General features: G+C 45.5%; 1 protein-coding gene across 3 annotated transcripts in view; it reads left to right on the plus strand.

Moving 5' to 3' along the window:
- LOC100762310 (zinc finger protein 709) overlaps nucleotides 1-16069 on the plus strand; it is a 32148-nt gene extending 16079 nt beyond the window's left edge. For 2 of the 3 annotated variants that reach the window (XM_035450853.1, XM_035450856.1), the window contains exon 6: nucleotides 13618-13742. In XM_035450853.1, the coding sequence (XP_035306744.1) occupies nucleotides 13618-13634 (17 nt within the window). In that variant the 3' untranslated portion in view covers nucleotides 13635-13742. Of the gene's footprint in view, nucleotides 1-13617; nucleotides 13745-13947; nucleotides 14009-14412 lie in introns of those variants that run through there. The other variant, XM_035450850.1, reaches the window with a different exon arrangement.
- Nucleotides 16070-16402: the final 333 nt, after the last annotated feature.

Raw genomic sequence — 16402 nt, forward strand, 5'->3', positions numbered from 1 at the left:
CAGTGCTATCTCTCCAGTCCATCTTTTATATATCTTAATAATTTATTCAGACCATTATATCTTATATAAACTTTTTAGTTCTCTATTCTGTGAACATTCAGTCCTCAAAGTCTATATACAAATTCTTTATTAATATGATTTCCATATTTTTCTAACATTTTCTTTTGCTTAGATACTATGAGACATAATATTAACAAATTTACCATCTGGGCTGGGGAATGTTAGTGCACACCTTTAATCCTAGCACTCGGGAGGCAGAGGCAGGTGGATCTCGGAGTTCTAGGCCAGCCTGATCTGCAGAGAGCCATGGCTACCATTTTTCATGTTTTGAGAGTTTTCTCTTTGGGGTTGGGAAAGACTAGGCAGTGTCTGTCATATTAAGATCCCAAATGAAGCATCAATGGATTTTTTGGACTTAATTTACAGAGCATGGGTAGGGGATTGCTGACAGCCTTGTGGGTGACCCAAAAGCAGCCACAGTGAAAAGTTTTCAAAATATGTATGATGGCTTCCCCATAACTGCATAGGTAAAACCTCTCTTCCTAGTCTCTTCCAGTGTAGCTCCTCCACAAGACCTCATGGTCAGCACCAGGAGGCAGTGGCAGGCGGATCTGTATGAGTTCGAGGCCAGCCTGGTCTACAGATCGAGTTCCAGGACAGCCTCCAAAGGTACAACCCTGTCTCGAAAAACCAAAGCAAACAAATACAAAAATTCAAAGTCTTGGGCTGGAAAGATGTCGCAGCAGTTAAGAGCACTGACTGCTGTTAGAGGGCCTGGGTTAAATTTCCAGCACCCACATTGCAGCTCACAATTGTCTGAAACTCCAGTTCCAGGGTAGCCAACACCTACATACATACATGCAGGCAAAATGTAAACAGAAAGTTAAAAAAAATTCAAAGTCTTGGCATAGATATGGTGGCTCACACTTTAAATCCCAGCACTCTGAAGGTAGAAGCAGGTGAGTCTATGAGTTCAAGGCCAGCCTGGTTTACAGATTGAGTTCAAGAAAGAGAGTGGAAAAAAGTGGTTTCTAGATGGGCTTGGTGGTACAATTTAGCATGTGGTTGAGGCCAGAGGGTTTTAAGTTCTAGGCCAGCCTAAGCTACATAGTGACAACAGTATGTACATATGTGTGTGGCCTTGTTAGAGGAGGTGTGTCATAACCCATAGCCGGTGGGCTTAGAGATTTAAGAAGATTCTCATCATTCCCCGAGTCCCCTCTCTACCTCTTCGCTGAAGATCAAGATGTGAGCTCTCATCTACTGCTCCACCCCTAACCCTCTGCCGAATCACCATGCTCTTGCTCTACTATCATAGATTCCAACCCTCTGGAATTCTAAGCCCAGTTATAAACCCTTTCTTTTATAGGCTGCCTTGGTCCATGGTGTTCTGTCTCAGTAATGAAAAAATAATTGAAGTTTGATATCAGGAACTATAAACTACTGCTGTGACAACCCTGACCATGTTGATTTTTGGAGGAATGTGGAAGACTTTTGGACTTTGGAGTAGGAAAGTGGTTGTACATTGTGAGCAGGGCTCAACAGGATTTCCTAAGAGCAGCTTTCAAGGCAGCAATGCTGAGAACTCCACAGATTGTAGAGGCACAACTCAAGTGGTTTCAGGAAGGAACAATTGGCAACTGGGCTGGTGCCCATTCTTGGTGATATTTTAGCACAGACTGTGGCCACTTTCTATCCTTGTCCTAAGACTTTTCCTGAGACTAAATTTAAGACTAATTTTGTTGGTAGAGGAGATTTCAAGACAGCCTAATACTGACTTTGTTATGTGGTTATTAGATCTTCTGCAGAACTACATGAAAAGGGGTGTGTGTGTGTGTGTGTGTGTGTGTGTGTGTGTGTGTGTGTGTGTGTGTTTCTGTGTAGTCCTGGTTGTCCTGGAACTCATACTGTAGAAACAGGCTGGCCTCGACCTCAGAGATCCACCTGCCTCTGCTTCCCAAGTTCTGGGATGTGCCACCACACCTGGTGCAAAAAATGTAATATTGACTCCATTGTGTGGTTATTAGTTATCTTTTTTTTTTTTTTAAGATTTATTTATTTATTACATACATAGTGTTCTGTCTGCATGTATCCCTGCAGGCCAGAAGAGGGCACCAGATCTCATTATAGATGGTTGTGAGCCACCATGTGGGTGCTGGGAATTGAACTCAGGAGTTCTGGAAGACCAGCTAGTGTTCTTAACCACTGAGCCATCTCTTCAGCCCTAGTGATCACTCTTATGCAGAAAAAGCAAGAAGGGGAAAAATATATACAGTTTTAAGAGAAAAAGAGCACCAGGAAATTTGATAATTTAATTTTTTTTTCAAGACAGGGTTTCTCTGGGTAGCTCGGGCTGCCCTGGAACTCACTCTATAGACCCGTCTGCCTCTGCCTCCCTAGTGCTGGAATTAAAGGCATGCACCACCACCACCTGGCAGGAAATGTAATTTTGTTTTTGATTTTTTTTGTTTTGTTTCTTTGAGACAGGGTTTCTCTGTGTAGCTTTGGAGCCTATCCTGGCACTCGCTCTGGAGACCAGGCTGGCCTCGAACTCACAGAGATCCGCCTGCCTCTGCCTCCCCAGTGCTGGGACTAAAGGCGTGCACCACCAACGCCCAGTGGAAATGTAATTTTTAAATCAAGGCTTGTGCTGAAAGAAAAGGAGACCAGGGCTGAGGAGATGGCCCTGTGGTTCAGAGCATTGGACTTAGGTTCAGTTCTCCCGTGGTGCCAATTCTCAGCCTCTCAATCCTGCAGCTTCCATGTTGCCAAAACTAACACCACATGGGAGACTTAACACATTACCAAATTCATCACCCACGTGGTAGCTCACAACCATCTGTTACTCCATTTCAGGGGATCTGATGCCCTCTTCTGGCCTCACTAGGCACATCCAAGATATCTGTGTACACAAGAAACTCATATACATAAAATAAAAATAAATCCTTAAAAAGGGAGAGGCTGTGCAACAGTGGCCCACACCTTTAATATCAACACTCAGAAGGCAGAGGCAGGTGGATATCTGTGAGTTTCAGGACAGCCAGGGCTATACAGAGAAACTGTTTAGAAAAATATAAGAGAGAGTTGGGGGCAGGGGGAAATCAAGTCAAGGCCTGATCTGTATTGGGATAAAGGCCTCATTGTCTTAGTTAATGTTCTGTTACTGTGCATAGACTTCATACCCAAGGCAGAAGACAGCATTTAATCAGGGCTTCCTTTAGTTCAGAGGGTTAGAGTACATTCATCATCATGACAAGCATGGCCACATCAGGTATGGTGCTGTAGCGGTATCAGAACTTACTTGAGGTTGAGAGGGAGAAGGGGGAGGGGCCTGGTGTGAGATTTTGAAAACCCAAAGTCCACCCCTAGTGCCACACCTCCTCCAACAAGGCCACAACAAACAGTTCATCAACTGCGAACCAAACATTCAAGTATTTGAGCATATGGACCTCCTTCAAACTACCCAGGTTTCCTCAGAACAAGACCTTACCCAGCTAAGCTTCTAATACGGAAAAGGGAAAAGTCTGAGGCATTTTCTATTCCTAAAATGCAACAACAAAGGAAAGCTGCTGCAAATGTGATTCATGGCTCTGTCCCAAGAAGGTGGAACTTGGCCATGTCTATGTTGTTCAGGCTTTAGAGTCATGAAGGAGACATTGGTAAAGTGGTCATGGAATCTTCCTCAGTAGTTATGGAGAAGGCCAGGTATGTAGCAGGGGAGTCACTGAATGGATGCACTGAGAAGCCATTGTGAGCCTGCATTGTAGTGCAGATCCCTGAGTCATGAGTCATTTGCTAAGGAAAGAGATAGGAAGTGGAACCAGCCCAAGAGAGAGAAGTGTGTTGTGGGCAGCAAAGCAGGAAAGGCAGAACCACCTAAACCCTGACACGGGACACGGAGCTAAAGGATTCGGGACTTACTTTGCTAGGTTTTGTTCTTGCTTTGGTCCAACATTTCCTCACTATGCCCCCCTTCCTCCCTTTTGGAATAGCAATGCATTACCTGTGCCATTGTATGTTGGAAGTATGTAATTTGCTTTTACAGGGGGTTAGTAATGAGATTGTTATGAGTCTTAGGAGAGATTTGTACCTTTCAATAGTGTTGATACTGAAAGACCCCCGAAGAGGCACTTTCGTAGAGGGAAACCCCACACCCAGGAATCAGCGAGGCCACGAACTGGATGCAAAAAAACAAGAGGCTTTATTGGAGACGCGGGCACCCGGGGCGACTCAGCCTTTGTGTGGCTAAGCGCCCCGAGCCAAGGGAAAGGGGTCCTTATATAGGGAAAAAGGCGCAAGCTAGGAGCAGGGATTCTATTGGATAATTCTAATGAGGCATTGTACAGAGCTATTCCCATTGGTCAATGTATATGAGGCGCTATACAGGGTTATTCAAATGAGGCAAAGTACAGAGTTATTCAAATGAGGTGAAACACAGAGTCTTTCAAATGAGGCGAAATACAGAATCATTTCTATTGGATGGTTCAAATGAGACACAGAGCCATTCCAGATCAGCATATTCTCAAGGTCTGGTGTCTGGTACAGCAGACTCAATTCCCCCCCCCTTCCTGATGGCTGACCTTGGGGGCGGAGACCTTGGGACGGAGTGTTTCTCTTCGGGCGGGGCGGGGGCTCAGGGGCAGGGCTCCAGGCCGGCTCACTCGGTGTTTGTTCTCGTGCCGACCCACCTGGTGCTCGCCCTCGTGCCGGCCCACCCGGTGCTCGTTCTCGGGCTGGCCCACCTGGTGCTCATTCTCGGGCCGGCCCACCCGGTGCTCGTTCTCGGGCCTGCCCACCTGGTGCTCGTTGCTCGGCCCCAGCCCCGAGGCGCGGTGCCAGGCGGGGCGGGCTGGGGGCGCGAGCCCTGCCGGGGTGAAGGCTTGGGAGGCTCCGGCAGCTTTGGGGCAGGGGGCTCAGGGGCATTTCGAGCGGGTCTTTCATTCCCCCATTTCTCTTGTAACTGAATGGAATCTTCCATTCAGAGGTCTCTGGTTAGGTCTTTCTCTAAGCTTGGCCATGCTGCCTCTATTCCTGTATGGTCTGTTATAGGACTACCTCAGAGAGTGATGTTAAGGATTTCTCGAGTGTATTGACTGACTCTTTTAGGACCTGGATATCTGTGTGCATGGCTTGCTGTAGAAGTTTGAAATGATTAATTCCCTATGCCGGCTGCTATGCCCCCCACTGTTATCCCTCCTAATAATAGGGCCACGGTAAAGGATATTGGCTCCCTCTTATATCGGGTTGATTTCCCTAACACGCTGTAAAGGAAATAAGGAGAGGCATAGAGGTGGTACCGGTGGAGCCCTTTTGCCATCCTCTGGTTACCTGAATCTTGTCCCATGAGGATGAAGGCTTCCAGTGAGCATGCCCTGTCGTTTCGCATCCCCATGCAAGGGAGTTCCTTTTGACTTAGCATTCTAACCAGGGAAAATGGACGGCGAAATTTCTTTCCAAACTGCTTCCTGCTGACTTTGGGACGAAGTTAGGGACCCCAGAAGGTTGAAATGCTAGTCAAAAGCAAAAAGGAATTTGGGCAATGGGGAATCCATCAGGGGCTTCTGGTTAGCAGACACTGTTGCAGAGATAGGGGGTGTCCACATCAGCAGACTGGTTCATATTCATAGCAAGTCCAGGGCTCGCAGTCTATTTAGAACAGCCTGTAGTCCGCAACTGATATTCAGATGTCTGTCAGAAGCAGAAACCTGTTTAAGACATATTTAAACTGGGAACAGAGGTTAAAACTTATTTATTGAAGCCCACAGTGCAGAAAAAGCAGATATCTGGATATCTGTTCAAACAGCAAGAACATATTTATAACTTTGAGTCCTAGCAAGAACTACAGATTTGGGCTATAAGCATGTACATTTCTCCTCTGTCCAGAGAGCCGGGTATGGATTGGACAGAGGTGCCTTTGGCCTGATGAAAAGCCCTTTAAGTTTGTACTTAGATGACAACCAAAATAAACTTAAAAACCTTGAGCTTGTGCCTGAACAGTAGATAGTCATTATTTTATCAGCTAACATACTGACTAGTCTATAGTGGATCTGACTGTCTGATGCTGTCAAGCTGACAACCAGTAATATTTCAGAGATCTGAGAAGGGTATATTTTATCCGAATCTACTAAAAAGTGACAGAAGCCAGTTAGAAGCAGGTCCATATACAGTTAGCCAAACCCAAGTTTCTCCATTACCGTTGGAGGCAGCTGTCTCAAAGAACAACAATCTTTGCCAGGCCTATACTGTGAGAGGTTTTATTTTCTCTCTGTGGAAGAGGGACATGGAAAAGACTGACCTTGTTTTGTCTAGGCAAAGGGGTACAATCAATTTTCCAGCGTCCAGCAGCTTTGTCCACGGTCTCGGCCAGGTTCTGGCAGGCGGCAGGTTTTATATCTGAGCATCTCGCTCACTGGTCCAGGTGCGGGAACCGAGGTGCCTCGTAATCTTTTGGAGATTTTGGGTCATTGTCAGGATCTGGCAGTCTGTCTGACATTAAAAACTTTAAAGATAACAATTTAAATGCCATATTCTGAAGATCTCTGAAGCATTAGAGGTCTGTTTGTCTGTTTTAATTACTTGCCTTAAGCATACATTAAGTATCTACAGGTGGCTAGGTAAGGTCTTATTTCTGTAAATAATTAGCACCTGCTCTAGAGAGGTACAGGTGATGCAAGGCCAGGGCAGGCACATCTAAGTGCCAGGATTCCTTAAACAGTAGCTTAACTTCTTTCTTAGGCAGGGTTTTTCTGTGACTTGTAACAACCTTTTCTCTGACCTTTGACAACTTTCCTCTGACCTTCTGCAACTTGCTTTAACCCTCTGTAACTTTCTGTGACCTCCAACAACTTGCTTTAACCCTCTGTAACTTTCTGTGACCTCCAACAACTTGCTTTAACCCTCTGGAACTTTTACCGCTTGCTTTAACTCTTTATAACCTTTTAGTTCATTTCTCTGACTCTCTTAGACATTTTTAGACAAGTTCTCTTTTTTTTTCTTTCCCTTTTTATTATTTACGTCTCCTATAATTTTTTTTTCTCATTTCTCAGTTAACATCAAAATTTCATCAAAGTCCTTTTTACAGTTCTTAATAACTTTAAGGCCGTTTAGATGTCCGGATCAGGCCAGATAAGTTTATACGCTCGAGCTGAGGAACAAAGAGTAATTCATTTGCGTTTATGCACATCAATTACAAAACAAAGGCCAAACAACACAGAACACAGAACAGGTTTTCGCAGCGCGGTTTCGACAGAGAGTCGAAAGAATTGAGAAGGGGGTGGGGTCGAAGAAGGGGGCCCTCCTTCTTCGCCCCCAGTAAAGATTGCAAATCCCTCAAGCCGAGGGCCTTCTCCAAAGAGACTGGGAAGATGTCCAGTCATAGATCTAAGTTCAAAGTACAAATCCCTCATCCCGAGGGCTTCCCAAGTTCAAAATACAAATCCCTCATCCTGAGGGCTTCAAACGCTACCAGGACGTCTCCTGGAGCCGCGGTCGGGAGTCCGAGCTCGTCAGCTCCTCTCGGATCCGCCAAATACAAATGTACACAGCTGTATACTACAAACGCAAGCGCAATTCACAAAACGGACTCAGACCAGACAAGACAAAACAGCGGATCCGCACAACACTTACCTCCCAGACGTGGGTCGGTGGTCCCTGAGTGGGGGGTCTCTAATCCCGGACGAGCCCCCAAATGAAAGACCCCCGAAGAGGCACTTTCGTAGAGGGAGACCCACACACCCAGGAATCAGCGAGGCCACGAACTGGATGCAAAAAAACAAGAGGCTTTATTGGAGACGCGGGCACCCGGGGCGACTCAGCCTTTGTGTGGCTAAGCGCCCCGAGCCAAGGGAAAGGGGTCCTTATATAGGGAAAAAGGCGCAAGCTAGGAGCAGGGATTCTATTGGATAATTCTAATGAGGCATTGTACAGAGCTATTCCCATTGGTCAATGTATATGAGGCGCTATACAGGGTTATTCAAATGAGGCAAAGTACAGAGTTATTCAAATGAGGTGAAACACAGAGTCTTTCAAATGAGGCGAAATACAGAATCATTTCTATTGGATGGTTCAAATAAGACACAGAGCCATTCCAGATCAGCATATTCTCAAGGTCTGGTGTCTGGTACAGCAGACTCAATTCCCCCCCCCTTCCTGATGGCTGACCTTGGGGGCGGAGACCTTGGGACGGAGTGTTTCTCTTCGGGCGGGGCGGGGGCTCAGGGGCAGGGCTCCAGGCCGGCTCACTCGGTGTTTGTTCTCGTGCCGACCCACCTGGTGCTCGCCCTCGTGCCGGCCCACCCGGTGCTCGTTCTCGGGCTGGCCCACCTGGTGCTCATTCTCGGGCCGGCCCACCCGGTGCTCGTTCTCGGGCCTGCCCACCTGGTGCTCGTTGCTCGGCCCCAGCCCCGAGGCGCGGTGCCAGGCGGGGCGGGCTGGGGGCGCGAGCCCTGCCGGGGTGAAGGCTTGGGAGGCTCCGGCAGCTTTGGGGCAGGGGGCTCAGGGGCATTTCGAGCGGGTCTTTCAATACTGTGAAAGTCTATGGAGACTTTTGAAATTGGACTAAGTGCATTTTGCATTGGTCACTATTGAATGGTCTATGGTGACCAGCGAGTAGCTGTGGTGGTTTGAATGAGAATGGCTCCCATAGGCCATGTTTGAATTTTTGGTCCCCAATGGTGGAACTATTTGGGGAAAACTGGGTATGGCCTTGTTGGAGGAGCTCTGTCAAGGGGGTGCTCTTTGAGGTTTCAAAAAGACTTGTAACATTCCCACTGTGCTCCCTGCCTCCTATTTGTGCATCAAGGTGAGCGCTCTCAGGTGCTGCTCCAGTTGCTTTTGGCCTAGCCTTTGAAGCCCTCTGGAACCTAAGGTGGCTTACATTCTTTTATAATTTGCCTCCATCATGATGTTTTGTCATGGCAATAGAAAAGTAACTGACAAACAGTCCAGCCCCTATTTTATTTTATTTTTTAAATTTTAACTTTATGTGCATTGGTGTGATGGTGTCAGATCCCCATCTGTAACTCCACTGGAGTTACAGTTTGTGAGCTGCCATGTGGGTGCTGGGAATTGAACTCAGGACCTCTGGAAGAGCAGTCAGTGCTTCTAACCTCTGAGCCATCTCTCCAGCCCCTATTGTTATCATCTTGATTTATGTGTAGGTGTATGTGTCCTGGCTAGTTTTATGTCAGCCGCCACATGTCATCAGAGAAGAGGGAGCCTCAACTGAGAAAATGTTCCTTGAGATTGGGCTTTAGGCAAGCCTGTGGGGCCTTTTTTGTTTTGTTTTGTTTTTAGAGACAGGGTTTCAGTTGTGTGGCCTTGACTGTCTGTAGATCGTGCTGGCCTGGAACTCAGATTCACCTGCCTTTGCCTCCTGAGTGGTGGGATTAAAAAGCATGTACCACTACTATCTGGATGTATTTTCTTTTCTTTTCTTTTTTCTTTTGGTTTTCGAAACAGGGTTTCTCTGTATTGTTTTGGAGCCTCTCCTGGAACTTGCTCTGTAGGCTGGCCTCGAACTTACAGAGATCTGCCTGCTTCTGCCTCCAGATTTCTGGGATTAAAGGCGTGTGCCACCAATGCCCAGCTTTTATTTTCTTAATTACTGATTCATGAAGGAGAGTCCAGCCCATTGTGGGTAGGGCCACCCCTGGCCTGGTGCCACTGGGTCCTAAAATAAATCAGGCTGAGATAGCCATATGAAGCAAGCCAGTTAGCAGCACCTCTCCACGGCCTCTGCATCGGAGCCTGCCTCCAGGTTACTGTTCTGTTTTGAGTTCCTGCCCGATTTCCCTCAATGAATTGTGATTCTGAATATGGAAACCAAAGAAACCCATTCCTCCGGTTGCTTTGGTCATAGTAACTCTAACTAGGACAGCATGTTGTGCTGGCCAAAGAAGACCTTGGAGCTGTAGTTGCAGACAGTTGGGAGCCACCTGATGTGGGTTTGAAGAGCAGCAAGTGTTCTCATCCTCTCTCCAGCTACCTCCAATACCAACTGGAACCAAGGGTGGGCTGGGTTGCCCTTGTAGGTCTAGGGCACGGAGACAATGACACTGCACACTGTACAAGAACCATCTGGTGCCGGTTAGCCTAGGAAGTGCCTGCTGAGCTAGCTCACCGAGACACCAGGGTCCAGCTTGCCAAGGAGGAGCACAAGTTCTGCTTAAACGTAAATCTCTGCGCAGGAGAAAAGGCAGTCCGGGGCAGGCACTGCCAGCTCATCACTTCAGGCCCTGCTGTCACTCAGGGGATGCTGAGCGGCCCTAGCCAATCAGTGCCTCGGAGCGCACACCGTTCGACCACAAGCGTCGCGGGGAGGCGGGAGGCGGTTCTGTCTGGCCGCCGCGCACAGGACCGAGCTCCGCGGCTGAGGGAGGCGCCGTGGTCCCGTGTGCGGCGCTGTGAGGAAAGCGCGAGCGAACTCGGACCCCGCGACATGGTGAGCGCGGGCCGCTGTCCTCAGGCGGGGAGGAGCGGCCAGCTTTAGCCGCACCTGCCGTGAGCCGAGCCGGGCCGCCGGACTCCGGCACGGGCCGCTGCCGCTATGCAGCTCCGCCCCTCGTTCGCGTCTGCGCAGAGCGCTGGGCGCCGCGGGAGGCCCCGCCCTCCGTGCCGTGACGTCACTCACAACGCGTGGTTTTGGTTCCCGGATGCTGCTTGCTAAACGGAAGGTCCCGCGGGTTCTCTGAGTTGTCTTTACATTTAGGTGGAGAATCCACTTTGAGTTAATTTTGTGGAAGTTGTAAACTCTAATTTTTTGCTTATGGATGCCCAGGATGTCGGATAGTATCTGAGAAGAGCACGCTCTCATTGAGTTTCATGTGCTCTTTTTAAATAATTGACTGTATTGTGTTTTTTTCTGAGTTATTTTGTACTCTTTTGCACATAGGTTTGTTTCCAGATATTCTTACACTATCATGATTATTAAAATTTTTAAAGATAAAGCCAGTGTTATTTTGTGTACTGTTTCTTTAGGATTTTGTTGAACATTGAGTTTACCCTTTTACAAATAACCTTTAGAATAGCTTTCATACAAGATGTTCTGCAGTTACACAAGATGTTGAGATTGTGTTGAATTTAAATTGAGGAAATCGACATTTTTAATGTTTTTTCGAGACAGGGTTTCTCTGTGTCTTTGGAGGCTGTCCTGGAACTAGCTCTTGCAGACCAGACTGGTCTCGAATTTACAGAAATCCTCCTGCCTCTGCCTCCTGAGTGATGGGATTAAAGGGGTGTGCCACCCACACCCAGCTTAAAAAATCTTTTATGCCACAATCGTGCAGTTCCGCCAGAGGCTACAAGAGGGCATTAGGTTGCCCTGTGACTATTATTACTGATGATTGTTAGCCATTATTTGGATACCGCTAATTGAACCCTCGTCGTCTGGAAGAGCAGTAAGTGCTCTTAACCCATGAGCCAACTCTCCAGCTCTTGGAAATGACACCTTGATGTTTTCTGTTTACCAGGACCATTGCATATCTTATGATTTTTTGACTTGAATTTTTTTTCCTCCCAAGACAGTGTTTTTTCTATAGCTTTGAAGCCTGTCCTGGAACTTGCTCTGTAGACCAAGCCGGTCTCGAACTTACAGAGATTCCACCTGCCTCTGCCTCCTGAGTGCTGGGGTTAAAGACTTGTGCCACCATGCCTGGCTTGACTAGTTTATGAAAAAGAAATTTATCTTCATCCATAGATCTTTGTTAAATTTATTGCACTGGGTGGTGGTGATGTCAGCACTCCTTTATCCCAGCACTCGGGAGGCGGAGGCAGGTGGATCTCTGTGAGTTCGAGGCCACCCTGGTCTACACAGTGAGTTCCAGGACAGCCAGTACTGTTTTTTCTTTTTTAAATTTAAAGATTTTATTTATTTATTTTATGTATACAGTCTTCTGCCTGCATGTCAGCAGAGGGCACCAGATCTCATTTAAGGTGGTTATGAGCCACCATGTTGTTGTCGGGAATTGAACTCAGGACCTCTGGAAGAACAGTCAATAAGCCATCTCTCCAGCCCCCCAGCCAGGACTCTTATACAGAGAAACTCTGTCTTGAAAAACAAACAAACAAAAAACCCAACCAAACAAAAATTATAAGTTTTGCTTTGTCTCTTTTGATCTGTGGTGTCATATATGCAGTGTGAAATTGTTAATCATTTGATTGTTCATAGCTGTTATACGAAAATGATGGATTTCATGTATTGATCTTGTATTCCAAAAGTTTGCTGTTTGCTGTAGTATCTTATTAGTTCCTTGAGTTTTTATTGGTCTAGGAATTTTCAGTTTGGAAAGATTTGTATTTTAAAAAACTACTTTTTTTTTTTTTTGAGACAGGGTTTCTCTGTGGCTTTGGAGGCTGTCCTGGAACTCACTCTGCAGACCAGGCTGGTCTCGAAGTCACAGAGATCCTCCTGCCTCTGCCTCCCCAGTGGAATTTTCAAAAACTACTTTTGAGATTATAAATACAATTCCAACATCTCTTCCCTTTGCTCCCTCCAAACTTTCTCCAATATACCCTCCCTGCTGTCCTTCAAATTCATGGCCCCTTATTTCATTAATTGTTATTGCATGCATATAACATATATATTCCTAAATATAACCTGTTTAGTCCATGTAATGCTACTTATGTGTATGTTTTCAGGGCTGAACTTTTGGCACTGGACAACCAATTGGTGTGCTCTTCCCCAAGGAAGAGCACCTCTTCCACTCCCAGCTTTCCTCAGTTTCCTATAGTTGTCTGAGTAAGGCTGAAGCTTTATGGGCTTTCAATCCCCTTTGGCATGCCCATTGGTGTATCTTTGTTCAGCTCATGTTTGGGTAGTCATGTTGGTGAGACTTTATGAGTTCAGCTTCTAATATTACTAGGAGACACAATCTTACAGCACACTTCCTCTGGCTGTTACAGTCTTTCTACCCAAGACTTTTACTTTTTCATTCATTCATTCATTCATTCATTCATTCATTCTTTTGTTTTTCGGGACAGGGTTTCTCTGTGTCATCCTGGCTGTCCTGGATTTCACTCAGTAGTCCAGGTTGGCCACAAACTCAGAAATCTACGTGCCTCTGCCTCCTGAGTGCTGGGACTATGGGCGTGTGCCACCACCCAGTCTCCTTTACCTGTTTAGCTGTTGTGGCAGCACCTGTGAAGTAGTGCCCACTAGAGAGGCCCATTATACTCAATAACCACTACTTTCTTTCTGAAGGCTAATAGGAGCTTAGGAAGTGTTACAGTATTTACATAAATCATTTATGTTGGATGGTTGATCCTTTAATATTCATGTGAACGATATCAAAATACTAAGTTCCCTCATGCCATCACAATTTAAACATTGCTACCAGGAATTTCTAAGGACAAGCAGACGCTTGCATGCTAGTGTTAACACCGTTCTATCAGGGAGGAGGGCTCTGAGACAGGAAGTAGAAATGCACTGTAGGAAGAGGATTGGGGCAGAGCAGCAGCACATCCTGTTCCCTGGGCCCAGTAATGAGAGGAGAGCTGCTATAGGGCTGCTTCCTTCCCCGTCCTCAGTGTCTGCATGACAGCTGCTGTGTCGTGGGAGAGATGTGTAGACCCCACAGTGTGGAGTGAGCCTATTGCCAATCAAGTGTGTGCAATGTTTAGGCCTCAGTGAGCTTTGAGGACGTGGCTGTGCACTTCACCCAGGAAGAGTGGGCTTTGCTGGATCCTTCCCAGAAGAGTCTGTACAGAGACGTGATGCTGGAAACCTGCAGGAACCTCGCTGCCATAGGTGAGGACATCGTCTTCCCATCACTCTGTAGATTATGTAGCAAGACTCTCTTGGCATCGATGCTCTGCTGGGGTTTGGACTATTGAAGGGGAAGAATGTGGTAAAAATCTCAGGCAGTGTTACTATGGACATCGAAGTTAGAAACTAATTTTTTCCAGTGATTTCTAATAATTTATCCTAAATCTTCTGGGATTACCTTTTAGGAAACAAATGGGAAAAGGAGAATGTTGCAGACTGCTATAGAATTCCTGGAAGAAATCTAAGGTAAATTGTATCAAAAGTTGAAGCAAATGTACTTGAAGGAATTTTAATGTCCCATGAAAATTTAAGAAAACAAAAACAGCTTTAAGTTGTGTCATTAGAAAAAGTACAGGTAAATTATGGCACCTAAATATGTGTTGAATGTTAGAGTGCCCGTTAGTGTTTCTAGAGTGTTCTCTCATGGAAACACAAAAGACTAGAACTTGTATCAGTGAATGCTTCTGTTCTTGTATAGCTCGGTGGGAGCCACATTATGGAACCAGCAATCCCTTTAGTTTCACACAGTTCCCATGTGTCAGGTGTCAGAAAGCATGCACTTTCCCTGATTTTGGGAGCAGTGTATAACAGGGAACTAGTTAGCAGTTGGTAGTAAAGCAGCAATTGGTAACATACTTGTCCTTTTTCAGAACGTCGGTGTTAGAGACACCCCATGAGAGTACTGAAGATGGTCAGGATGAAGAAACCATGATGTGGATAGCAAATCTCCACAGCAGCGTGGCAGTTTTTCCTGGACTAACATCATGTGAACCCAAAGTGTGCGGAGAGGCTTCCACATGTCCTTCACTCTCTAGTAGACATACCACATCTTACCCGCCTTATAAACTACATGAGCATGAGGAGTGTGGAGCCAAGCAGTATGACTTGAGCTCTCTCACCAGCTTTCAGAGGTGTATGGGAGCTCACACTGGGAATGGGCCTTGTGAATGTGAGGTATGTTTAAAAGCTTCCTGTTTTCCAAATTCGTTAGGTATAAATCAAGAGACTCATGTTGGAAAAACACCCCATCAATACAAGGAATGTGGAAAGGCTTCTTATACATACAGAGAAACCCATACTATGGGAAAGCTTTATGAATGTAATATATGTGGTAAAACCTTGAGTTCTTCTACTAAACTTCAAAGACATGAAATAATTCACACTGAAAGACTCTATGAATGCACATATTGTGGTAAAGCGTTTAGAAATTCCAAGTATCTTCGATTACATGAAAGAATCCATACTGGAGAGAAACCCTATGAATGTAAACAGTGTGGGAAAGCCTTTAGATTTCCTGGTTCCTTGCCACTACATGAAAGAATTCATACTGGAGAGAAACCCTATGAGTGTAAACAATGTGGAAAAGCCTTTAGATTTCCTGGTTCCTTGACATTACATGAAAAAATTCATACTGGGGAAAAGCCTTATGAATGTAAACAATGTGGTAAAGCTTTTGGGCGTCACTATCATCTTCAGTTACATGAAAACATTCATACTGGAGAAAAACCCTATGGATGTAAACAGTGTGGGAAAGCCTTCAGACGACACAGTCATCTTCAGAGACATGAACGAATTCACGCTGGAGAGAAACCCTATGAGTGTAAATAACATACTAAAGCTTTTATATTTCACAGTTATCTTTTGTCACATGAAAGGATTCATACTGGAGAAAAATGCTGTCGGTATAAATAATGTTGGGAAACCTTTAGGTTTCATATGCGTCCTTGCAATTACATGAAATCAATCATATTAGATGCAAACTCTATGAAGTAAACACTGTGATGAAGCCCTTAGATAGTCACCTTCAGTTTTATAAAGAAACTGTATACTGGAGAAAGCTGTGTGACTGAACATTGTGCTGAGGCTTTTAGATGTTACACTTGGCAGTTTTACAAAAAAGAATTTGCCAGATGGTGGTGGGGCATGCCTTTAATCCCAGCCCCAGGAGGCAGACGCAGGTGGATCTCTGAGTTGGAGGCCAGCCTGATCTACAAGAGCTAGTTCCAGGAACTCCTCCAAAACCACAGAGAAATCCTGTCTCAAAAAACCAAGCAAGCAAGCAAGCAAACAAACAAACAAAACCCCAAAACAAATAAGAACTCATTCTGGAAGGAAGTCCTCTGAATGTAAATACTATGGCCAAAAAGTTACATATCACAGTGTTCTTTAGACATGGGTTCTTCAGATATAACCCATGTTCGAGAAAAACCCTACAAATGTAAAATATATCCATATATAAATCCTTTGTATAAACCAGATCTCTTCAGTTCTTCACACTCAATAAAGGCATTGTCTGTCACAGTTTCAGAGACTGTTGTGTGAGGTACTGTGAAAAAATATTTACTTATCTCAGATGGAAAGCAAAAAACTTATTCTTCCAGAGCCCAACTTGATGAGCCAATGATTTTATTAGGGTTGCTTATAGGATCATGGACAACTTTCATGCAGATATATCACCAAACCACCCAAGCCAGTTTGCGTATTGACTACAGTCCTATAAACCTGCACAACTTGAAGGCAACTTGTCTGCTCAGAGAGTCTCTTATCTCTGTATATTTTAAGCTTTAGCTTTCTGGGGCTTACAGGTTAATTTGTTTACTTCCTGAATCTGGTGCTTCCTCTTCTCCCCTGGGAGAATGT

The sequence above is a fragment of the Cricetulus griseus genome (assembly GCF_003668045.3).
Source record: "Cricetulus griseus strain 17A/GY chromosome 1 unlocalized genomic scaffold, alternate assembly CriGri-PICRH-1.0 chr1_0, whole genome shotgun sequence".
NCBI classification, from domain to species: Eukaryota; Metazoa; Chordata; class Mammalia; order Rodentia; family Cricetidae; genus Cricetulus; species Cricetulus griseus.